General features: G+C 44.4%; 1 protein-coding gene across 4 annotated transcripts in view; it reads right to left on the bottom strand.

The window, feature by feature from the left end:
• Positions 1-11630, bottom strand: part of Kdm4a (lysine demethylase 4A) — a 50242-nt gene extending 38612 nt beyond the window's left edge. Inside the window, exons 1-4 of one of the 4 annotated variants that reach the window (XM_048351106.1) lie at positions 11384-11630; positions 8592-8768; positions 5214-5389; positions 2132-2246 (exon numbers count right to left, since the gene is read on the bottom strand). In XM_048351106.1, coding sequence (XP_048207063.1) covers positions 2132-2246; positions 5214-5389; positions 8592-8729 — 429 coding nt within the window. In that variant the 5' untranslated portion in view covers positions 8730-8768; positions 11384-11630. Of the gene's footprint in view, positions 1-2131; positions 2247-5213; positions 5390-8591; positions 8769-10909; positions 10997-11085; positions 11155-11383 lie in introns of those variants that run through there. The other 3 variants (XM_048351108.1, XM_048351107.1, XM_048351109.1) reach the window with 3 other exon arrangements.
• Positions 11631-26187: the final 14557 nt, after the last annotated feature.

The raw sequence follows: 26187 nt of genomic DNA, 5'->3' as shown, positions 1-26187 counted from the left end.
AAAGGATCAAAATTGGTATAGGCTCAAATGGTAGAGTGCCTGCCTAACAAGCACAAGACTGTGAGGTTGAGGGTGGGGAGAGTCAAATTAGGAAGAAAAAAAAGTCCATAAAAAGAATGGAATTGGAGCCGGGTACCAGTGGTTCACATCTGTAATATTAGCTACTCAGGAGGCTGAGAGCTAAGGATTGGGGTTCAAAGTCAGCCTGGATAATAAAATCCCCATGAGACTCTTACCTCCAGTTAACCACTCAAAAACCAGAAGTGGCACTGTGGCTCAAAGTGGTAGAGCGCTAGCCTTGAGCAGAAGAGCTCAGGGATAGCGCCCAGACCCTGAATTCAAGCCCCACAACCTACAAAAAATAAAATAAAATAAGAAGAAGAATAAAATCGGGATGGGGTAGGGCCTAGGCAGTGTTGAGAATGTAGGTTGGTTGGTACAGCTAGGAAAAGGCCTGTATTTGACTTGGTTCCTTAGCACTAAAAAATAACAAACAGCTGGGTAGCAGGGACTCACACCTGTAATCCTAGCTACTCAGGAGGCTGAGATCTGAGGACTGCAGTTTGAAGCCAGCCTAGGCAGGCCCCGTCTGTGAGACTCTTATTTCCAATAAAAGTAGACAGAAAATGCCAGAAGTGGGTTGGGAATGTGGCTTGCCTAGCATGCATGAAGCCCTGGGTTCGATTCCTGAGTACCACATAAACAGAAAAAGCTGGAAAGTGGCGCTGTGGCTCAAGTGGTAGAGTGCTAGCCTTGGGAAAAAGAAGCTCAGGGACAATGCCCAGGCTCTGAGTTCAAGCCACAGGACTGACTCACTCTCTCTCTCTCTCTCTCTCTCTCTCTCTCTCTCTCTCTCTCTCTCTCACTCACACACACACACACACACACACACACAAAACCACTTAGAAAACAGCAGGTGGGCTGGCATAAGCCTGCAACTGCAATCCCAGCACTTGAAAGGCAGAAGGATGACAAGTTCAAGGCCAGCCTTGGTTACACACATAGAGAATTGAAGGTGAGCCTAAGTTACAAACCAAGACCTGTCTTAACAAAAAGCAAGGAAAGCAAGACATTAACTAGAACTATAAATTTTAGCTCCAGTTCCCACTGGACAGTGTCATCCCACAAAGTCTACCGTTTCCTTACCCTGAGTTGTAATGGCCATGTGCGAGCCGAGCACCATCCTGTACACAGGGTGTAGATTACTATGTCCTGCTTTTCTACCTCCCTAGCCCAGGTCCTTCCTGCCATCCATCTCTACAAAGTTTAACTCCCCACCATCCAAAGCAACTGTTAGGACCACACCTTTGATGGACTTTTTAAACTCCTTCCTTCCAATAATCTGTAAAAAGGTTACAAATGATCAGAGAGAGAATCCCTCAAAAGCCCTACAGATTTTTTTTTTGGTGGGGGGGGGGCAGTCCTGGGGCTTGAACTCAGGGCCTGAGCACTGTCCCTGGTTTCTTTTTGCTCAAGACTAGCACTCTGCCAACTTGAACCACAGCGCCACTTCTGCATTTTTATATATATATGGTGCTGAGGAATCGAATCTAGGGCTTTATGTATACGAGGCAAGCACTCTTGCCCCTAGGTCATATTCCCAGCCCCCTATAGTTTTGCTTTTTTTTAATCATTAAAATGCAGTCTCAAATACTCACCTTCCACATTAAGGCGATTCTTTATGCCATAAAGCACAACATCTCAAGCCAAGGCAAGCGGCTAAAATAGCTTCTGCTTGAGAGTTCTGAAAATCTAAATATGTCTCACTTCTTAAATATATACCCCTTTCATTAGATTAGTCAGGGATCTCTTTTCTGCAGAAAGCACATGGCTTCTCCCCCATCATTTCATTTTCTGCAATCCACCCCACTCTTTCAAGAACTCATCATCTACCTCCCACAGACCTTGCTTTCAGACTTAGAAAAGAATACCAGATCATCTAATTCACATGTACAGTGGGAGAAATAAAGTTCAGTCACATGCAAAATTAAATGAGAAGAGCAAATCAGTCAGTGGCAGATCATTCATTTGTTAATCCCAGCAGCTTTTAAGTGCCTACTAAGTGCTAGACAAAAGGCCGGTATTATGTTGTAAAATTTCACAAATGTGCCAGAGACATCAAGAGCCTCACCTTTTCATAGAGAGTACCATTGACATCGGCGCCATAAATGGGAGGATTGAATGTGAGGTTTTTCCAGTACTTTCGCTCAAGCTCTTCAAATTCACTGTAGCGGGGAGTACAGTACCTTTCAAAGTCAAGACAAACAAACAACCCAAATGCATTTGCCACTTAATAAATTCAGAAGGCATTATGTACCATGTTAAGGCAAGAACAACAACAAGACATTTGAACAAAATGAGAGCCCATATTGGCTTTCAAAGTTCTAATGCAATGTACTTCCCTCAATTTCCCCCCACCCCTGCCCCGCACCTGAGTTAGTTCAAGGGAGGTGATGTGTGCAAAGGAGTAAACCCATCCTCCTTGGGGGACAGGACAAAGGCTACCATATTTAGCTAGCTTCCAGTGTGGTTTGGCAACCCTGAGGAAATGGCTTACAAAGTCATAGAAGCCAGACACAAATCCCTATTTATCCAAGGACCCACACAGCTCCAGGACTGGCACAGCAGAAGGTATCTACCACACTCTACCCCTAACCCAGTGGCTCATTTCCACACGTGACCAATACCCAACAATCACTGTGCCAAAAATTAAATACTGCCTATAGTCTTAGCTACTCAGAAGGCTGACATCAAAGGATCAAGGTTCAAAGCCAGCCAAGACAAGAAAATCTGTGAGACTCTTATATGTCCAACTGACCATCAAGAAAAAACAAAATCCAGAAGTGGAGTTACAGTTTAAGAGCTAGAGCACTAGCCTTGAGGGAAAAAATGCTAGGAAGAGTGAGAGCTGGAGTTCATGTTCCCATACAAAGCAAGCCAGTGTCAGTGGCTCACACCTACTATTCTTAGGTGGCTGTAATCTGAGGATCATAGTTAGAAGCCAGACCAGGAAGAAAGGTCTACGAGACTCTGGTTTTTGTTGTGGGTTGTTTTTGTTTTGTCTTATTTTTGCTGGTCCTGGGGCTTGAACTCAGGGCCTGGGTGCTGTCCTTAAGCCTCTTTGTAATTACAGCTAGTGGTCTATCACTTGAGCCACAGAACCACTTTCAGTATTTGAGTAGTTTCTTGGACATAAGTGTCTCATAGGGGCTTTTCTACCCAGGATGGCTTTGAACCCTGATCCTCTGATCTCAGCTTCCTGAGTAGCAAGGATTACAGGCCACCCACACCTGGCTCTATGAGACTCTTCTCTCTAATTAACCACTAAAAAGCCAGAATTGGAGTTGTGGTTCTGATGGAAGGGTGCAAGCCTTGAGCACAAAAACTCAGGGACAGCCCAGGCCCTGGGTTCAAGCCCCAGGAATGGCACAAAAAAAAGAAAAAGAAAAAACCAGATTTGCGACTGCAACCAATGAGTATAGGAAAACCATGTTTCTGAAGACAAGATCTCCAGGGGAACTGAAACTACCAAGGCCACTTTTTTTTTTTTTTTTGGCCAGTCCTGGACTCAGGGCCTGAGCACCGTCCCTGGCTTCTTCCCGCTCAAGGCTAGCACTCTGCCACTTGAGCCACAGCGCCACTTCTGGCCGTTTTCTGTATATGTGGTGCTGGGGAATCGAACCTAGGGCCTCGTGTATCCGAGGCAGGCACTCTTGCCACTAGGCTATATCCCCAGCCCCCCAAGGCCACTTTTTGACAAGCAAGGTGTATCGACACATCTGGAAAAATAGTTCTTTTCCAACCACCTCCAACTTTCTCCTGTGTAACTATGCAAATTACCAGAGTCAGGAAATTCTTCTTCTAGAGTTGGAGGTATATCTACTAACTCAGTGGTTGAATACTTGCCTAGCCTGAACAAGTAATTTCCTAGCCTATACAAGGCCTTGCATTCAATCCTTAGGACCTAAAAAAAGGAAAAATCTTCAAAAAACAATTTAATTATTTTACTTCTGATGGGGAAAAAAAACAGATTACTTTATACAAGAATACGGATTAGGGCTGGGAATATGGTAGAGTGCTCGCCTTGCATGCATGAAGCCCTGGGTTCAATTCCTCTGTACCACATAACGAGAAAAAGCCAGAAGTGGCACCGTGGCTCAAGTGGTAGTGCTAGCCTAGAGCAAAAAGAAGCTCAGGGACAGAGCCCAGGCCCTGAGTTCAAGCCCCAGGACTGGCAAGAAAAAAGAATATGGGCTAGCCAAGTGTCAATAGCTCACTCTTGGAATCCTAGCTACTCAAGAGGCTGGATAAGATCAAGGTTCAAACCCAGCCCAGTCAGGTAAGTCTGAGAATCTTATCTCCAATTAACCACCAAAAGCTGGAAGGGGAGCTATGGCTCAAGTATAAGAGAGACAGCCTTGAGTGAAAAGGCTAAGGAATAGACCCTGAGTTCAAGTCCAAGTACTAGCACCAAAACAACAACAAGAAAAACCAAAATATGAACAAATTTAGCCAGGCACAGTCATTCATCCCTGTATTTCTAGCTACTTGAAAGGCAGAAATCAGGAGGATGGAGGTTCCGAGGACAGTTGAAGTTAAAATTTAACAAGACCCCATCTCAGTCAATAAAAGCTGAGCATGAGGCTGGGAATGTGGCTTAGCAGTAGAGTGCTTGCCTAGCATCCACAAAGCCCTGGGTTCCATTCCTCAGCACCACATAAACAGAAAAAGTCAGAAGTGGCACTCTGGCTCAAGTGCTAGCCTTGGGCAAAAAGAAGCCAGGGGCAGAGCCCAGGCCCTGAGTTCAAGCCCCAGGACTGGCAAAAAAAAGCTGAGCATGGTTGTTCATACTCACAGTCTTGGCTATGTAGAAAGCAGAAATACAAGGAACACCATGTAGGTGGGTCTGGACATAAAGACGAGACTGTATTGGAATAATAATTATAGCAAACAGGGATGGGGGATATGGCTCAAGTGGTAAATCACCTCCCTAGCGAGCACAAAGCCCTGAATTCAAATCCCTAAACTGCCAAAAAAAAAAAAAAAAAAAAAAGAAGAAGAAGAAGGCTGAGACCTGAGGATGACAGTTTGAAGCCAGCCCAGGCAGGAAAAGTCCATGAGACTCCAATTAACCACCCCAAAGCCAGATGTGGAGCTTTGGTTCAAGTGCAAGAGCACTAGCTGCCACCCACATCCAAAGGAATTCTACTCACTTATCACTGTTGGCAATCTTTCGGAACTCCCGAACTGTCATGGCTTTCTTCTGTATGTTGTACTGGGTAAAGAGGCCAGACTGCCCAGTCACTAGCTGCTGGATGGGTGCAGGAATGACCAGGTCATCAATGTCATCATACGATGATCGTGGCTTCCATTCTTTGGGAGGAACAACCTACAGAGAACAGAGAAGATAAAAAACAGATGAGAACCAGCAAGGCAGTGTGTAGGCTGCTATCCAAACAGTAGAATGTACGAGAAAGTGATTCTCATTTACCTAAACTCATCCACACAGGAAGTGACGCTGTCACAATAATCCTGACCCTATTCCAATACCAACTCTGCCCAGTTGTAGCAACTTTCTCTATGCCTCTGTGGCTTATCAGGTTAAAGAACTGACTGTCTCAATTATCTCAAAATGTAACATCCCAAATACACAGCCAAAAAAAAAACAAAACAGGGCTGGGAGCCCTGGGGCTGGGAACCATCTAGTATAGAAGACCTCGAGTACAAATCCCAATACCAAAAAAAAAAAAATATATATATATATATCTATTTGGGAGCTGGGAATGTGGCTTAGGTGTAGAGTGCTTGACTTGGATGCAGGAAGCTCTGGGTTCATTTTCTCAGTACCACATAAGCAGAAAAAGCCAGAATGGAGCTGTGGTTCACATGGTAGAGCACTAGACATGAGCACAGAGAGGCTCAGGGACAGAGTCCAGACCCTGAATTTAGCCCCAGGACTTGGGGGGGGGGCGGGCGGGGGCGGAAATGAGCAGGGTGCTGATGGCTCACATTATAATTCTAGCTACTCAGGAACTCTCAAAAAAGCAGAAGTAAACTGGGCTCAGTGGCTCCTGCCTATAATTCTACCTACTCAGGAGGCTGAGATCTGAGGATCACAATTCAAAGCCACCCCAGCAGAAAAGTCCCTGAGACTCTTATCTCCAATTAACCACCAGAAAACCAGAAGTGGAGCTGTGGCTTAAAGTGGTAGAGTACTAGCCTTGAGTGGAAAAAGCTCAGAGACAGAGGCTGGGAATGTGGCTTAGTTACACAAAGCCCTGGGTTCGATTCCTTAGCACCAAATAAACAGAAAAAGTGGTGCGGTGGCTCAAGTGGTAGAGCACTAGTCTTGAGCAAAATGAAGCCAGGAACAGTGCTCAGGCCCTAAATTCAAACCCCAGGACTGGCAAAAGAAAAAACAAAAACAAAAAAAAGCTCAGATAGTGCCCTAGAGACCCTGAGTTAAAGCCCCAAGACCGACAAAAGAAAAGCCAGAAGTACAGTTGTGACTTAATGGTAGAATGCTATCCTTGAGCAAAAGAAGCTCAGAGATGCTGGGCCCAGGTGGCTCGAACCAGTAATTTTAGCTACTCAGGAGGCTGAGATCTGAGGATCACAATTCAAAGCTGGCCTGGCAAGAAAGTCCCTGAGACTCTTAACTCCAATTAACCACAAGAAAAATGGAAGTGGCACTGTGGCTCAAAATGGCAGAGAGCTAGCCTTAAGCTAAACAGCTAAGGGACAGCACACAGGACCCCAGGACTGACAAGAAGAAAAAAAAAAGAAAAGCTTAGAAGGGACAGGGCCCAGCCCTTAAGTTCAAGCTCCAAGATATCACACACACACACACACACACACACACACACACACGCGTGCTCGCAATTGAGCTTATTGAACTCTTGAGGAATTGAACTCAGGACTTCGTGTCCCTCCCCTTTTTAAAAACAAAACAAATAACAATAACAATACCAAGTATGTGTTTATATAAATAGACAAAGGTGTGGAAAGAGCTAACAGATTACAAGGAGGAAGCACTAGATTAGCCTTGTAAAAAATATCTTACAATTAATATTACATAATTTATTATAATATAAGCATAATATATAAAGTAATATATATAAGTCCTAAGGCTTGAACTAAGGGCCTTATAATTTAATACATTATAATTAATATCTTGAATTAACTTATAAGCATTTTGGGGGTAATTTTTTTGGCAGTCATGAAGTTTGAACAGAGTGTCTTGCTTCATAGGCTGCTATTCTACCATTTGAACCACACAGCCTCATTTTTCTTAATTTAATTAAGTATAACCAAAAAGATAAAATGTGCTGAAAAGTTATAGGGTCCCAGTCCTCAACTTGCAATCAACATTCTAGCTGTGCTTTGTCACACCAAAAAAGTAACATGTACATATCTGAGGGTGTACATGGTGGGGCAGGTCAGTAACCCAGCACTCAGGAAGCAGATGCAGGAGGATCCCAAGTCCTAGACTAGCCTGAGCTATGTGGTGAGACCTTGTGTCAAATAAATGAAGAACTACAACAAAAGACTCTCACATGGTTCTTCCTAGTTCAGACTAAGCCCCTGGCCTCAAATGCAATCATTTCTTCTTTGGAGGTATGCAATCTTTACTGCCTATATAAAGGGCCGATTTCATTCTGGAAAAACAACAAATTCAACTCATAGGAAAAAAGTATAAACCAAGAACTAATTTCAAATTAAAAAAAGGACCAGAATACTTATGTTGGCTGACGAGGTCATTTTCCTTCTTGAAGAAAATCCATTTGGAAAGCCAAATACTATCGGTATCAGAGGAGACTAAAATGAGAGCGAGGCTGGGAATATGGCCTAGTGGCAAGAGTGCTTGCTTCGTATACATGAAGCCCTGGGTTCGATTCCCTGGCACCACATATATAGAAAATGGCCAGAAGTGGCGCTGTGGCTCAAGTGGCAGAGTGCTAGCCTTGAGCAAAAAGAAGCCAGCGACAGTGCTCAGGCCCTAAGTCCAAGGCCCAGGACTGGCAAAAAAATAAAAATAAAATAAAAATAAAATAAAATAAAATGAGAGGAGTGGAGACAGAGGGTATACGTACAAAATGGCAGCTAAAAGATACTAATGCAGCTGGGTGCTAGTGGCTCACACCTATAATCCTAGCTACTAAGGACTCTGAGAAGCTAGACTGGGCAAGAAAGTCCATAAGACTCTTACTTTCAATAAACTACCAAAAAAGATGGAAGTGGAAATGTGGCTCAAGTGGCAGAGTGCTAGCTTGCCTTGAGCAAAAAGAAGCCAGGGACAGTGCCCTGACCTGGAGTTCAAGCCCCAGGACTGGCCCACGACAGTTCAGGCACACTCACAAACACAACACTTACCAGGGAGGCACCCAGCTCCACCTTTGAATGGAAGAATGAACTACAGACTCTTTATCAGCTCAGCCACTTCAGATGTTAACAGTAGAAATCAGCTTACAAATGGACCAAAAAAACACAAAAGTTACTGCCCCACCCAACTGTAGTCAACAATGCAGGGAAAAATCTAGGTAGGAAAAAAACACCTTATTTCTGCCAAGTAGTAAGATCCTACCCCTTACCTTGGCCAGCCCAGCCCGGTGTGCTCCTTGTGATTCAATGTAGGCAATATACCGGCTAAAGTTCCGGAACTCTTCCATGGTTGGATAAAAAGTCATTATCCTAGCACTGGGATTCGGAGTTTCAGATTCAGAAGCCATTTTCTTTCCTCTCTGAAGTCCCTTTGGTCAGAGAGGAATCTGTAAAAGTAAAGAAGGGTATAGAAGTATACAAAATGTAATTAATGTTGGGAATGACAGATTGAACATAGTAACAGATAATGCAGAAGTTGTGAAGAAGCATAACGTTATTTAAATGAACCAGAAGTATGAACAAAAAAGCCTCTGCCTAAAGAGAACCTGATTCAACTGGGCATGGCACCTCCCCCCACCCCCAAGAGGAATCCCCAGGGGGTGGGGGGAACAGACTAGACCCAGAATTCAAGATCAGCCTAAGGTATATGGAAGGATGGTGTCTCAAAAATATAGTACTTATGGCTCCAAAGCACAAGGCTCTGAGTTCAATTCCCTAATACCTCCATCTAAATAAATATAAACAAATAAGTAAATAAAAATAAGCCTTAAAAAATTAAAAGAGGGCTGGGGATATGGCCTAGTGGCAAGAGTGCTTGCCTCATATACATGAAGCCCTGGGTTCAATTCCCCAGCACCACATATACAGAAAACGGCCAGAAGTGGCGCTGTGGCTCAAGTGGCAGAGTGCTAGCCTTGAGCAAAAAGAAGCCAGGGACAGTGCTCAGGCCCTGAGTCCAAGCCCCAGGACTGGCCAAAAAAAAAAAAAAAAAAATTAAAAGAACCTGACATAACAAAACTGCATGTATTCAAATCTCATTTAAACAGACTTTTGCTTCACCTAGAAAAAAGAAACTTGGCTGGAGAGCCTATCTAACAATACAATTGATCTGCCCACATTTCACCCTGACGTTTTTTCAAGTTACTACCTCACACTTTTGCTAATCTCTTCCCTGTATAAAACATACAACACTCTCATTTTTAAAAACTACCCACAGGCTCTTTTCAACTTTTGAACAATATTCTAGACACCCAACAGTTAAGCTGGCTTCAAGATATAAAACTTAAGCTTTAAATAAATCACTTTGATATTAGCAACGTGGCTTACAACTTTTAAATGTTTTCCTGTGTTAACCAAAAGGCAGTTTTCACACTACTTAATGAAGTCAAGGTAGAGACAAGTTCAATGGCACTGCACTCAGAACACAAAGGACACAATTTAAACAGCCAATAAACTGGCAATACAGAGCAAACTTCAATACTGAGCAGAGAAAGCCAAATAAATACTTTATGCTCTAGATGAAAAGGAAGACTTCACCTAAGTAGGAACACCCACAGAGCCTGGTGGCACAAAATACCATCTCGGTTGAAAACAAAGAATAGCAGCTAACATTTTTGGAGTCAGTTTAAGAAGCAAAAACCTGAAGGTCCTTCCCTTTTCTGAAACTACTTTTCACCAACATCCTGGCAATTCTCCTCCCAGCTCTGAAGCCTTACAGCCTAGCAGTCCATTCGGCTAGATGAAACTATTTCCTATCTATCAGCAATTTAGTAACAGATTTGGGAGCTAGTATGATAAAAAGATATAAGACAATACAAACTACAACCAGGAACTCTCAGGCTTCCATGCCACTCAAAAAGAGGTATTTCTGGCCAGGCACTTTTCATGAACTTTGCATGGCAGGAACACTGTTATCCCTGTTTTACATACCAGGAAATGTGCCCAACGACTCCTGGTGCACCTTTCATTACCCACTGCTGCCTACATCTTAATTGCCGCTTGGACTAAGGCCTTTGCAAAAGCGATCCAAGTGTGTTTTTTTTAAAAAAAATGTAAAATATCTTACTTTTGCAAATTTTGTTAAAAAGTCATGTAGATACGGGATTGGGGCCCCTTCCTCAACCTGAAAGGGGCCCTGATCTGCTTCATCTGCCCCCAGCCCTATTCATCTTTGTGCGCCTAGAACCCAGAACAATGCCGAGCAGAGTAGGCACTCGGGAACTGCTGAATAAACTGATTTCCTCACTCACACCTCAGTTGCTAATCTCATTTCTTTAACCGCGGGGTTCCCTCCTCTCAGTCCTTCTCCCAGACACCTGCTCTCTCCGTCCCTGACGCCGACCCTCTCGCAACCAGCAACAATACCTAACTGGCTCAAGAGCACCAGCTCCGGAGCTAAAACTCTGCATACCGAGCCGGGCTATGCCATTTGTTAGTTATGTGACCTTGACGGCGTGAGTTGACTGACTTGAGTCTCAGTCCTTCCACCTGTAAGATGGGATCCCAACCCCCTGCCCTGGAGGCTTACTATGATTAACTCAGATGATGCAAGCGAGGCACAGAGGACTAGGCCTGCTACTTATCCAACCCAGAAAGGCAGCTGTGGCTAACAACCACCCGGAGCTCTGGCAGCCTCCCCTCGCAGCCTCTGCCCAGTGCATCCCTTCGAAGACAACCCCCTAGCCCCAGATCGCTGCGCCTCACCACGTAAGGGTACAGCCCCTCTGCGCCCCGCAGCTTACGATAGTGAGGCCCGGCCGCAGGAAGAAGAAAATAAGGCCCAGTGGACCCGCCCCCCTTTTCCGATGTCCATTGGCCTTAAAATATTGGAAAGGGCCAATCGCAGGGCTCAGTTTAGAAACTCCTTCGCCTTTTGGCCAAGGAACATGCCGATCACTCGATGAAGCCAGATCCACCCCAGTAGCCCCTCCCCCACGGCAGCTCGCAATCAAGGCTACAGTAGCCACACGCTTAAGGGAAACCCAAACCCGATGGTTCTCACCGAACTCCCAAAGCCCCCGGGCAGGGCCCGGGCTCGATTTCTGCGGTCACCTGCGAGCCGATCAAAGTGTTCGACCAGCCAGCAAAAAACGGAGCTCCGCCTCCTCAAAAGTCGGCCCCTGCGCAGCCGTAGTAAGCCTCCCAGGCAACTAATCAGAGGGCGGGGACGACCTCCAGCCTCCAATGAGCGTGTGCGGGTGCCGCCTCGAAGTCCTGGAAAAAAATCGGCCTGCCCCGGCCTACGAGCCCGGCTCGGGCTGTTGCCAGGAGGAAATGCCGTGCCGCCGGGGACCGCGGCGGCCATTGAGCATCTTCTTGGGTTGCGAGCGGACCAATCCTAAGCGAGTGTCAGGCCCTGCCTAGCGAATCGGAATAGAAAGAGGAGGCTACCCCGAAATGGGCTGGCCAAGTAGGTGGGCAAAAGCGATGGGGTTATGGCAGAATGTTTCTGGAGGAAGAATAGCCCAAGTTTTCTTGGGACGAGTAGCCTCCTTTGCCTACGGTAAAAGGTGCTGGGAACCCTTCCGGCAACTTGCAAAGGCAGGGCTATCGAGAAAGTGACCAGGCTGTCACCATCTGCCCCGGACTGTTTTCAAATTGTAAAACAAAGTCCTTAAGCCTGGCGCCGGGTGCTCACACCTGTGATTCTAGCCACTCTGGAGGCTGAGATTTGAGGATTGAGGTTCAAAGCCAGCCCGGGCAGGAAAGTCCGTGAGACTCTTATTTCCAATTAACCACCAGAAAACCAGAAGTCGAGCTGTGGTTCAAAAGGGTGCAGCTCTAGCTTTGAGCAAAGGAGCTCTGGGACAGCACCCAGGACCGAAGTTCAAGCCCCACAACGGAGTCTCCCCCTACAACCCCCCCCCCCTCCAAAAAAAAAAGTTCTCAGTCCTTAGAAGCCCTCTCACTAGCTAGCCAGCCAGCCAGGACAGTTCCTGCAGAGAACAGTTCCTAAAGGAGGCGCCCTGGCGGTCATTAGGACAAATCCGGAGGGAGAGTATCCTTCGGGTCATTAGAAAGCAGTTCCTTGGTGAACCGGGACTTGAGGGTCATTAGAAGCAGCTCTTGGGGAGCAGGAGGGGAGTATTCTAGGAACCACTAGAGGCACTGCTGGAGGAGAGGGTCCCTAGAAGTTATCAGGAGCAGTTCCTCAGAGTAGAAGGTTGCCTTGAGGAGTTCCCAGATCGTCAGGGGTGATGGGAAAGGAGGTATTAAAGAACACCCTGTGCGCCAGAGAGGAAGGGAGGGTACTCACATCAGAGACATAAAATAAAAAGCACAAAATTACCCATGGATTAGTAACGAGTAGTACACTGTAAAGAGACTCAAGGAGTCAGACCTGTCTTTTAAAACAGGCTTCTACTCTGCCTGGCTTTTAATATCAGGAAAAGGGTGGGGTTGGGCACAATTGTTGTGAAAATGAGTGTATTAAAGTTGGCCATAAAGAGATAATGGAATTAATTTATGGTGGCATCCTCCAGGACTGGACTTGTACTTTCTGGAAAAAAAATAAGTTTGTTTCAACACACACACACACACACACACACACAGAGAGAGAGAGAGAGAGAGAGAGAGAGAGAGAGAGAGAGAGAGAGAGAGAGAGAGAGAGAGCTCACACTGGCTCAAGCCTGTAATCCTAGGTACTTGAGGAGCAAGGGATAGCCTGGAACTGAAGAAGGGGATCTCAATTACAGGCAAGCCCAGGCCCCAAAAAAACTAATCAAGATTCCATCTCAATCAATTGAGCGATGTTATGGTGCCTGTATGCCATCTCAGCCACTGGGGAAGCACAAATAAGATCAGAGTCAAGGTCAGCCAGGGCATGAAGTCTGAACAGATGTCAAAAATAACCAACACTGAAAGGAGCTGTAGAGTGACTCAAGTGGTAGAGAGCCTGCCTATCAAGTGTGAGAAAGAAGAAAACAAAAATAAACAGTGGCAGCTGGAGGGGGTGACTCCTGAATAGGCTACCAACAGTGGTTTTGTGTTTTGTGCTGGGGCTGGGGCTTGAACTCGACTTGAGTGCTATCCTTTAGCTTTTTCCACGCAAGGCTATTGCTCTACCACTTGATCCACAGCTCCATTCTGCCTTTTTGGTGATTAATCAATGGTAACAGTCTCCCTGACTTTCTTGCCCAGGCTGGCTTCAAACTGTGAAGCTACTTCCTGAACAGCTAAGATTTACAGGCTTGAGCCAAGGACTTCTAGCTATCAACTTTCCTTTGTTTTAATTCATTTTATTCTCATTTATTTATTAGGTACTGCTTGAACTCAGGGCCCTGGTGCTCTTGCTCAGCTCTTTTGCTCTAGGCAGGTACTCTACCACTTGAGCCACACCTCCACTTCCGTGTGTGTGTGTGTGTGTGTGTGTGTGTGTGTGTGTGTGGCTGGCCTAAAACTCAAGATCTTCCTGCCTCAACCTCTTCAGTGTGTTATTAAGAATGTGAAACCACTGCAACTCTGCTATAATTTTTCTTTTTAAGGATATAATTATTTAATAATTTTAAGAAACATTTTCAAAATTTAATCAAGTTTGGAACATTTCCATCACCTATTCTTAGGAGAGGAACACAAAGGCATCTGATCATATAACATATTTATTTATTTATTTTCAGTCGTGGGGTTTGAACTTTGTGCCTAGGCATGGTCCCTGAGCTCTTCAGTTCAAGGCTAGCACTCTACCACTTTGAGCCACTTTAGGTTTTATGGTGGTTAGTTGGAGACAAGTGTCTCAGGAACTTTTTTGCCCTGGCTGGCTTTAAACTGCAATCCTCAGATCTCAGGAGCCCCTGGCTTATATTTATTGAGATAAACTCCAGGAAATAGAAACAAGAGGTTTTGTTTTGTTTTTCTTTGTTGCTGTTTGGTTTGCTTTCTATTTGTCTTGCTTGTTCATTTATCTGCCTTGGGGAGGGTAGGGAGGCACAGAAATGGAGGGATAAAGGGTAAACATATGCAGCAGTGATATTCACTAGATGCTATGTTACAGATGAACTTATACAATTTGTGGGTGGGGACAGGAGGAAAAACTAGGAGAGAGCAAGGGGACTGGTAACATTGTCAGAAAAGAAATATACTTGTACTGGGTGCAGGTGCCTCACATCTGTAACCCTAGGTAATTAGGAGGCTGAGGTCTAAGGATCCATGGTTGAAAGCCAGCCTGGACAGGAAAGTCCGTGAGACTTTTTTTTTTTTTTTTTTTTTTTTGCGCCATGAGGCTTGAACTCTGGGCCTGGGTGCTGTCCCTGAGCTCTTCCACTCAAGGCTAGTGCTCTACCACTTTGAGCCAAAGTGCCACTTCCAGTTTTCTGGTGGTTAATTGGAGATAAGAATCTCTGGGACTTTCCTGCTCTGGCTGGCTTTAAACCATGACCCTCAGATCTCAGCCTTCTGAGTAGCTAGGATTACAGTTGTGAGCCACCCAGGGCCCAATGCCATGTGACTCTTACCTCCAATTAACTACCAGAAAACTGGAAGTAATGTTGTGGCTCAAAGTGGTAGCGTGCTAGTCTTGAGTGAAAAAAGCTCAGGGACAACACCCAGGCCCTGAGTTCAAGCCCCAGAATCAATAAAAAGGTGATAGACATAGCCTTTATAATAACAATAAAAAATTAAATTTAGGGGCTGGTAATATGGCCTAGTGGTAGAGTGCTTGCCTTGCATACATAAAGCCCTGAGTTCAATTCCTCAGCACCACATATATAGAAAAAGCCAGAAGTGGCACTGTGTCTCAAGTGGTAGAGTGCTAGCCTTGAGCAAAAAGAAGCCAGGGACACAAGCCTCAGGACTGGCAAAATAATAATAATAATTTAATTTTTAAAAAATCACCTTGTACCTAGTTACAATTACTTGTGCCTCATCACAATCAATCTCTATTCCCCAAGCCCAGGAACCCAAGAATTTACAGGCTATAGGTTTGCCTTCTGTGGATGTTTCATACAAATAAAGCCATACAATATATGGTCTTTTATGTCTGGCTTCTTTTCAGGGAGCACAATATTTTTGAGATTCACCCATGTTGCAGCATGCATCAGTGTTTCCTTCTTTTTATTGTTGAATAGTATCCCATAGTACTATTGATTGACATTTGGATGGTTTCCATTTGGGGCTATTATGAATAGGGTTGCTATGAATGTTTATGTGCAAGTCTTTGTGCAGATGTGTTTGCATTTTGGGGACAGATAACTAGAGTGTGGAGTAATCACTCAGTTGTATAGTAAATTTATGTTTATCTTTTTAAAGAAACTGCCAAACCCTTCTAGTGTGTTATCATTAACAATACACGAGGATTTCCATGTATCCAGTTTTGCCAGCATATTGCCTATCTTTCTGATTATAACCATTTCAGTGGGCGTGAAGTAATGTCTCATTTGTGGTCATGATTTGCATTTCCTTAATGACTAATGATGTTGAACATCTTTTTATGTGCTTATTAGTCATTCATCTGTCCTCTTTTTATAATGTCAGTTCAGATCTTTTGTCCATTTTTAAATTGGGTGGTTTGAATTATTTATTATTATTATTATTGAGTTGCAAAGTTTCTTTATATATTCTGGATACAAGTCCTTTATCAGATGAAAGTTTTATAAGTATTTCCTCCCCCCTCCCCCAGTGGTTTGTCTTTTCTCTTTTTTTGTAGTGTCTTTTAAAACACATGGCTTTTTAATTTTGAGGACGTTCCATTGATTTCATGATTGGGCTTTGACATTAACATGGACACCATTGTGATCAGCCTCCAGAATAGATCCAGAGTTCTGCCCTTGGCCCCAGCACCCTGGTCCAAGCCAACTGTAACCTGAATAGGATAATTGCCATGGCCTCCTAATTGTCTGCTTCTGCCCCTGCCCTGTGCAGTCTCAGCACTGCAGCGGAGAGGGACTCTTTAATACTACAAGCCAGATCATGTTACTTCCCTTCTTCAAGCCATCAAAAGACTTCCCAGCTCCTTTTGGAGAGAAGCCAAGTCCATTTAATGGACTACCCACAATCCCCAGGCACCCTCTCCCCAGATAGCACCTCCCCCAGCCCTTTCCTTTACTTCCCTGTGCTCCCAAGTGTGTCTGGCTTGCTCCTTCCGCTCCTTCCTAAAACGTTCCAGTTCCTTCCCTGACCACCACAGCACATGTGCTTCACTGTTTTGTCAATTCTGTCTATTCCATGAGTGTGGGCTGCTTGGGTTCCTCACTATCCTTAGCACTTCAGCTAGTCTTGACTCTGTATTTGCTCATAAAATTCACCTCTTGAGTAAAGAAAGGATACTCCTTAATTCCATCTGCATAATGAACTTTGGATGTGGGCATTATTTCTGTCCTTATTTTAGAGTGGAGGAAATTAAGAAGCAAAGGATTAAGTCATGGAGAGGAGCTGTGGATCTGAGGATACAGTTGAATGAGCAAACTGAATAAACAACAGGAGAGACTAGATTTATAGACTAACAGAAATAAGGCTTTTGCCCTTCACCTCTGAGTTGGTCACAAAACACCCTACTTGGAGCATTAGCAGCTGAAAGTACCCATTCTTCCCAGATATTCTGGAAGGCTCTGCCATGTCAGGAGAGGGCTTCCTCTGTTTACTGGGGAGAGAGCTCCTGCAGAGAATTTGGCCTCAACTTTGGCCTGCAGACAAGGTCAGCTAGAAAAGCCAGGACTTCTAGCCTATAAAATACAAATATAAAAAGGGTTAGAGGCCAACCTACACATATCCACAAATTCCCTGAATCCCACAGTGGAACAAAAGCATCACTTTACTTCCTAACTCTGATGTGGTCTCCCTGTTCCACCAAAGATGTTTCAGAGCTGCAGACAGCTTGGGCTCTAGGGGCCATTTCTTCCTCACACTCAGACCTTTATCCTTAGCCTCCACCAAGCAGATTTGGTGTTGTTCTATTTGGTTTTGTCTTTCAACTCAGGAAAGATATCTTTTTTTTTTTCTTGCCAGTCTGGGGCTTGAACTCAGGACCTGAGCATTGTCCCTGGCTTCTTTTTGCTCAAGGCTAGCACTCTACCACTTGAGCCACAGCGTCACTTCCGGCTTCTTCTGTTCATTTGGTACTGAGGAGTTGAACCCAGGGCTTCTTGTTTGCTAGGCAAGCATTCTATGGCTAAGCTACATTCCCAGCCCTAGATATCTTTCTCTTGATGCCATATCCCATTCACTCTTCAAGACTTGACTCTAGTTCTAATCAGTTGTGCACTTGCTTAAGAATTTTTATTAGCATACATTAGTTCTACAAGGGGGGTTCATTGTGACATTTGCACATTTGTATACAATGTATCTCATTCAACCTCACCCCCCTCCCATCATTCTCCCTTAGCCTCTCCTCCTTGGTAAAGCAATTTCAACAAGCTTCATTGTTCTATGCAAGTAAATTCTGCAGTCCAAATTCATCCTCAGTCATTTTCTTTGTTAGTCCTCCCACTCCCGCTGGTACCCACCCCTCCCATAGAGCCTGCTTTACTTTCCTGCATTCTTTTATTTTTTTAACCCTCTCAGTTGCTTTCTTTCCTCTCTACCCACCCCCATGCTGATCAATAGCTTTCCTGCTGAGATTCCTGAGGTCCCTCATGTCAGCTTCATACATAGTTGCAATGTATTTTGAAATTACCCACCCAAGAAGTTTTACCAAGCCCCTACCTATTTTGTGCTGGCCCTGGAAATGCAGACCTGACCATTCTTTCACTCTTCCCCATACCTCCCCCTCCCTTAGCATTCCCTGTTCTCAGCCAAGGCACTGGGGCCCTTCCAGGTGCCATCTTTGTGGCTCCTCTCCCCTTGTAGCCTGCATTCACTCCAGATGGCTTTTCTTCCAGAACTGTATAGTGAATCCTGCTCTTACCTCCCCCAGTGCTACCATCCCATTGAAAATCGCTCTTCCCTTTTACTAGCTCGCTCTAATCGTTTCTTCATTGGATTTTTCATTTCTGCTCTTGTCTTTTCCAACCTGTTCTCCAAGTGCTACCAGAGTGATTTGCCAAGCATCAAATCCAACGAATTCCCTGCCCTATTGAACATCATTCAAAGCTTCCTACCTTCACATCTCCATTCCACGTCTCTTGGTCTGGCTTTCCAGAGCCTGAGTGACCTGGTCCCCGCCTCCCTTATAGGCCATCCTGTGGCCACCCTTCCTTTGCCCTCTGTACTGGCCCTTCTTCTAGCAGTGCAGGGGTAATCAACTCTGAATCCTCATACATGCTGGGATAGCATTCTACTGAGCTATATCCCCAGCCAGTATTTTTGTTGTTGTTGGTTTGGGGGCTTGAACTCTGGGTCTGGACAGTCCCTGAGCAATTCACCTCAAAGCTAGTGCTGTACCACTTGCACCATAGTGCTACTTCCAGTTTTCAGCCTCCAGAGTAGGAAGGATTACAGGTGTGAGCCACCAGTGCCCAGCTTCCCAGCCAGTTTTGCTTTATTTATGTATTTATGTTTGTTTGTTTATTGATTGCCATTCCTGGGGCTTAAACTCAGGGTTTGAGCACTGTCCCTGGCTTTGCTCAAGGCTAACACTCTACCACTTGAACCACAGTGCATATATATATATATATATATATATATATATATATATATTGCTGAGGAATCGAACCCAGGGCTTCATGTATGCAAGGCAAGCCCTCTACCACTAGGCCATTTCCCCAGCCCTTAAAAACATTATTTTTTGTTTGTTTTATTTTGTTTCAATGCAACTGGGATATAAACTGTGCCTCACACTTGCAAAGAATGCACTATATTTCTTAAACCTCACGTCCAGCCCTTTGGAACTTGTAATTTTTTTCCTCAGCCCAATCTCAAACTATGATCATTCCACCCATGCCTCACATGTAGCTGAGATAATTGGCTTGAACCATCACATTTGGCTTGCAGGTTAAGATGGGGTCTCACTAGCTTTTTGTCTAGACTGGATTTGTACTATGATCTTTCTGATCTCTGCTTCCTAAGTGGCTGGGTTCAAAGGCATGAGCTATCACATTTTGCATAAAACTTTTTTTGTGTGTGTGCTGATACTCTGGGCCTGAATGCTTTACCCTTTGGCTTTTTCACTCAAGATTGGTGCTCTATCATTTGAGGCACAGCTCCATTTCCAGCTTTTTGCTGGTTAACTGGGGATAAGAGTCTCATGGACCTTCCTGTCTGGTCTGGCTTTGAACAATGATCTTCAGATCTTGGCCTCCTGAGTACCTAAGATTGCAGGCATGAATGATGACACCTGACCTTAAAACAATTTTTGAGGGAACTGTCTATCCATCTGCTTCAGGACCTTCAGACCATGCAAAGCTACTTTGCAGGGGTCTGGCTGTTCACATTGGTTGGTGATTGGAGGTACGAGTCTCCCAGATTTTTCTGCCCAGGCTGGCTTTGAACTGAAATCTTTTTTTCTCAGCCTGTTGAGTAGCTAAGAATACAGGCATGGGTCACCAGTGCCCAGTTTCTTCGGTGTAAAACTTGAGGACCTTACAGGAGCTCAGATGTAGAAGGGGTTACTGCAGAAAATGTCCTGATAATGTGTAAGAGAGAAGAGTTGGAAAGTCAGCTTTGGAAAAAGATCTAGGACACAATGTCTTTGAGGAGGACTTAGTACCTCAACTACAGTCCAGGTCTTGAGTGACATTTATTTTAAATATGTCATTGCTTAGTAAGTCTCTATTTGGGCCATCTCTAACCATTAGCATAAGGGGCTACTGGGAGAAAGATTCAGTTTATCATGGCAAATCCCTTCAGAGCTAAGAACGCTGGGGGAGCTGGGAAGTCCTCTTGGGGCTGACCAGGGTATGTGCTCTCAGTGGAAGCCAAAGAGACTCAGAGAAGTTGGGAGAAGAGAACTGAATTCCAGCCACAGTTCTCTTGGACAATCAGATTTCCCTGTTGCCTGAAAGCCAATTTCATCCACTTAGCAAACATGTATGGAGCCTCTAACTTTAGGGCAGGCTCTCAGTTGGGAGGTTCTAAGATTCCAGACCATGAGAGGAGCCAAACCATAACTCATACTGCCAATTGACATTTCATTTCAGCACTGCAATTTCAATGATTTTTTTGGTATTTTTCCTCCCTGTGTTACTATTTGAGCAGCTGAAGAAGCAAGGAAAATAATTTCAGTACAGTGCTATGGTTACTGGACCAACACCACAGCAGGAGGTAAGACTAGACTGTTACAAGGTGGAGGAGGAAGTACTCCAAGGAGGCCGAGCTTCCTTGGCTAAGACATGCCAGGAAGGGCATCCATGCAGAGGAATAACATCGGCAACTGTGGTATGGTGCTTTCCTACCTTTGACAAATGCACGTTGAAGACAGGAAAACTAGACAATATGTTTCAAATACATGGAACATCACTACCAGAAAAATCACTCACATTTTGGCATATATCCTTGCCAATCCATCTCTGAAGACTCATACAAATCTTAGAATGGTGTTCTGATTCAGCACGTCCAGGGTGGGCTCTAAGTCTGTTTCTCCCACATGATGCAGGTACTGTACACATCTGCATATGTCTAATTTTTTAGTATTTTGCACCACGCTACAGTGCGTGCTTTCCCTATCGACTTTGCAATTATTTGTCCAATTGCTACCTATGTGTAAATTCCTAAGTGTATATTGCTGGACACATAATAAAGCTTCCTCCCCCGCCCCGCATCAGTGTGGGGCTTGAACTCAGGGTCTGGACAACTGTCCCTGGCTTCTTTTTGCTCAAGGCTAACCCTCTGCCATTTGAGCCACAGCTACATTTCTGGCTTTTTCTGATTATGTGGTGCTGAGGAATTGAACCCAGGGCTTCATGCGTGTAAGGCAAGCACTCTACTGCTAAGCCATATTCCCAGCCCATCCTTTTCACTCAAGACTAGCACTCTACCACTTTGAGCCACACAGCTCCACTTCCTGTTTTCTGGTGGTTAACTGGAGATAAGAGTCTCATGGGGGCTAGCGAGGTGGCCTAGTGGTAGAGTGCTTGCCTAGCATGCATGAAGCCCTGAGTTTGATTCCTTAGAGCCACATATATAGAAAAAGCCAGAAGTGGCACTATGGCTCAAATGGTAGAGTACTACTCGAGCAAAAAGAAGCCAGGAACAGTGCTCAGGCCCTGAGTTCAAGCCCCAGGACTGAAAAAAAAAAGTTTCACAGACTTTCCTGTGTGGGCTAGCTTTAAACTTTGACCCTCAGATCTCAGCCTCCTGACAAGCTAGGATTACAGGCATGAACTGTGGGCACCTAGCTTCCCTGATTAACTTTTTTTGTAAGTGTTGGGATTACAAAGATGGATCACCAGGTACGACTGGAGTCAGCTTACTTTTTTTTTGTTTTTGCCAGTCTTGAGACTTGAACTTAGGGCCTGGGCACTGTCCCTGCTCGAGGCTAGCACTCTTACCACTTGAGCCACAATGCCACTTCTGGCTTTTTCTGTTTATTTGGTACTGCTGTTTATTTGTTTACAATTTTTACAATGAAAGACTTAATTATATGAGTAGAACAGAAAGTATTATAAATCCTGACAAAGTGAAATAAGTGAGTGGGAAGGAAGTTGGAGGAGGAAGCAGGAAGTCAAGCGAGCCAATTTTCTCATTCCCACACAGAATAGTCAATAGGTACTGCCTAAAGGTGATGAATCAAAAATCAGAAAGAAGGGGGCTGGGAATGTGGCTTAGCAGTGGAGGGCTTGCCTCATATACATGAAGCCCTGGGTTTGATTCCTTAGCACCACAAAAACAGAAAAATCTGGAAGTGGCGCTGTGGCTCAAGTGGCAGAGTGCTAGCCTTGAGCAAAAGGAAGCCAGAGACAGTGCTCAGGCCCTGAGTTCAAGCCCTAGGACAAGCCAAAAATAAATAAATAAATAAAATCAGAAGGCAGCTCTAGAAGAATTTGTAAAAAGGTAATGTATAACACAAAGTCAGGAGGTACAGGGAGATAAAGGTGAGGGGAGGCATCAAGTAAATTCCTTAAATCCTTTCCTTTTTATAGCCCCAGGAGTCAGCAGGCCTTAGTTCCTAAAGGCCTGTGATAATAATCACCATTATACCATTGAAATCTGAAGTTCTAGAGAATGAAATGGAGCTTGAGTTATTTTAATTTTATCATGAACATTCATTTCTTCTTTGACAAGTTATATTCATAACCATTTTTAACCTGGGCTATAAGCCAGGTGCTAGTGCCTCACGCGTGTAATCCTAGCTACTCAGGAGGCTGAGATCTGAGGATCATGCTTCAAAACAAGCCCAGGTAGAGAAGTCTGTGAGGCACTTGTCTCCAATTAACCACCAGAAAATGGGAAGTAGCGCAGTTGCCCAAGTGGTAGAGCACTAGCCTTGAGCTGAAGAGCTCAGGGACAGGGCCCAGGCCTAGAGTTCAAACACCACAACTGACCGACAAAACGAAAAAAAGAAAAAACAAACATGCTATATCTGTAACACAGTAGTATATAATAGTTAAAAAAAAAATGAATTTCTGGGCTGGGAAAGTGGCTTAGTGGTAGAGTGCTTGCCTAGCATGCATGAAGCCCTAGGTTCAATTCCTCAGTACCACATAAACCTCAGTACCACATAAACAGAAAAATCTGAAAGTGGCACTGTGGCTCAAGTGGTAGAGTGCCAGCCTTGAGCAAAAGAAGCTCAAAGACAGTGCCCAGACACTGAGTACAAGCCCCAGGACTGGCAAAGAAACAACAACAAAAAAGAATTCCTATGTATAATTCTAATATGTCAGTTAGAAAGTAAATACTCAGCTGGAAGTGGGGCTGTGGCTAAAGTTGCAGAACACTAGTCTGGAGCAAAAAAAGTCAGGAACAATGCCCTGGCCCTGAGTTCAAGCTCCAGTACTGGCACACAGAAAAAAAGCAATGGCTTAAAAACACAGGCTGAGTTCAGTGGTACTTTTGGGGTGGGGGTGGGAGGGAGGAGGATGTAGTAGTATTGGTACTGTGGTTTAAACTCAGGGCCTCATGCTTTCTTAGCTTTTACACTCAAGCCTGGTGTTCTACCACTTGGGCCATATCACCACGTCTGGCTTTTTGGTGACTAATTAGAGACAGGAGTCTCAAGGACTTTCCTACCTGGGCTGACATCGAAGACCTCATCTTCTTGAATAGCTAAGATTACAGGTATGAGCTACTGTACTCAGATTAGTGGTAGAACATTTTCTAGCATATGTAAGGCCAAGGATTGGATCCTAAGAACCACAAAAACAAAGAAAAACACCCTCTTGACATGGAAAGAAATTACAATATATTTAAATGAAAAGTTAAGTTTGCATAGAGATGTGAACAGTATGATTCTAGTCTATGTACATGTGTCTACATTCATTAAAAATGCTCATGGCCAAGCACTGGTCACTTGTGCCTGTAATCCTAGCTACTGAGGAGGCTGAGATCCAAGAACGGCAGTTCAAAGCCAGACTGGGCAGGAAGACTTTTTTTTTGCCAGTCCTGGGGTTTGAACTCAGGGCCTGAGCACTGTCCCTGGCTTCTTTTTGCTCAAGGCTAGCACTTGAACCACAGTGCCACTTCTAGCTTTTTCTATGTATGTGGTAGAGGAATCGAACCCAGGGCCTCATGTATGGAAGGCAAGCACTCTACTACTAGGCCATATTCCTAGCCCCAAGAAAGACTCTTAATCTCCAATTAACCACCAAAAAATTAAATAAATAAATAAATCTGGGAGTGGAGCTGTAGCTCACATGGAAAAACACTAGCCTTGAGCACAAAAACTCAGGGACAGCACGCAGGTCCAGAGATCAAGCCTCAGAACCAGAAAAAAAAATAAAAATAGGTAAGCTAGGTGCCAGTGGTTCACACCTGTAATCTTAGCTACTCTGGGGGGTTGAGAGCTAGGGATCAAGGTTTAAAGCTAACTCGGGCAGGAAAGTCGATGGAACTCTCATTTCCAATTAACCACCAAAAAAGCTAGAAGTGGAGTTGTGTCACAAATGGTAAAGCACTAACCTTGAGCAAAAAAGCTCAGAGATAGTACCCAGGCCCCAAGTTTAAGCCTCAGGACCACACACACACACACACACACACACACACACACACACACACACACACTTAATTGTACTAATACCATAATACAATAACTGTATTAATCCTAGACATATTAAAAGCTGATTATTTTAAAATTAAAACAATATTAACTCTTTAGAGAAAATTACCATGAAGTGGAACAAAGAGGCTGTAGGGATCGTGTTGGGAGGTAGAAGGGGGGGAAGGGAGAGTGGGTGAGAAGAGATGGACTAGGATATCTTACGCACTTGTGAGGAAATGTCACAATAAAGCTCCCTTTATACAACCAACATATGCTAATAAACAAAATTAAAAACATTATAATGAAAAAGAATCATCCATCCTCACAACCTTTTTATGTGGAGACAGCTCTGGAGTTAGGCACCCCTGGGGGTAATGTCAATTGCCAGATTTTAGTTGGTACCTTTCAAGTAACTTACTAATCCTATTTTAATAAATTCTAGCTTCACCTTTCCAGTTGCTCAGGCCTAAAGTGCTATATGACTCTTCTATTTCTTTTTTTCCTTCTTCCTTTTTCTTTTTGGTCCTGGGGCTTAAACTCAGGACCTAGGTGCTGTTCCTGAGCCTCTTTGTGCTCAAGGCTACCGCTCTCTACCACTTGAGCCACAGTGCCACTTCCGGCTTTTTCTGAGTACTTTATTGGAGATAAGAGTTTCACAGACTTTCCTGCCTGGGTTGACTTGGAACCATGATCGTCAGATCTCAGGCTCCTGAGTATCTAGAATTATCGGTGTAAGCCACCAATGCCCGGCTCCTTCTTTCTCACTTTTCCTTCTTTTGGGTCCTAGTCCCTGGTCCTTGTGCTGTAGCTTACCTTTCTTGCTCACAACTGGTGCTCTACCAAATTCTGAGCCAAGCCTCTTGTCCAGCATTTTGCTGGTTAATTGGAGATGGAATCCTATAGACTCTTCTTTCCAGACTGCTTTGAACCGAGATTCTCCACATCTCAGCCTTTTGAGTAGCTAGGATTACATGCATGAGCCTCTGTCTAGCTTCTCTATTTCGTTTCTTGTTTACTGGCTAATCCTCAACTCTGTCTTTAAGATAATAATCTAGCCACTTCTCACACCTGGACTTCTGCTCTATTCCCCTCCTGACCGGATTCTGCTACTCTCTCGTCCTGCTCAGAGTGTCGCAGCCACCTCAGCCCCAACGTATTTCTACCCAGGGACTTGGTACCAGTGGCTTCTTCTGTAAATGGTAGGGAAAAAAATCCCTCAGTACATTCAGGTCTTTCCCTCAAATTCTCTTTTCAGGGAGGTTTGCTTGATTCTTCTCATTGCAGTCTCTGGTCCTCCCCCACCATAACATCACCATTTAGCAAACTACAAATACGTTTATTCACTATTTTTCATATACGTCATCTATCTCCTCATGCTAGAGCACACATGCCCCAAGGCAGCAATCTGTTAGTTCAATGATGTATTTACTGCAAACCCAGGTGCCACTTTTGTTGTACAAGTGGATGAAACATTGAGTGTGTGGGGGGGAAGAGGAAGCTTGGACTCAGGGCCTACATGCTGTCCCTGAGTTTTTGCTCAAGGCTAGTGATGTACTACTTGAGCCACAGCTCCACTTCTGGCTTGGGGTGTGTGTGTGTGTGAGAGTGTCTGTGTGATTAACTGGAGATAAGATACCATGGGCTTTTCTGTTCAGGCTGGCTTCTAACGATGATTCTCCCATCTCAGCCTCTTGAGTAGCTAGGATTACATCTGAGCACTGTCCCTGGCTTCTTTTTGCTCAAGGCTAGCACTCTACCACTTGAGCCACAGTGCCACTTCTGTTTTTTTCTGTTAATGTGGTTCT

This window comes from Perognathus longimembris, chromosome 7 (genome assembly GCF_023159225.1).
Source record: "Perognathus longimembris pacificus isolate PPM17 chromosome 7, ASM2315922v1, whole genome shotgun sequence".
Taxonomy (NCBI): Eukaryota; Metazoa; Chordata; class Mammalia; order Rodentia; family Heteromyidae; genus Perognathus; species Perognathus longimembris.
The sequence above is the reverse complement of the archived record's forward strand: the minus strand, read 5'-3'. Positions and strand labels throughout refer to the sequence as shown.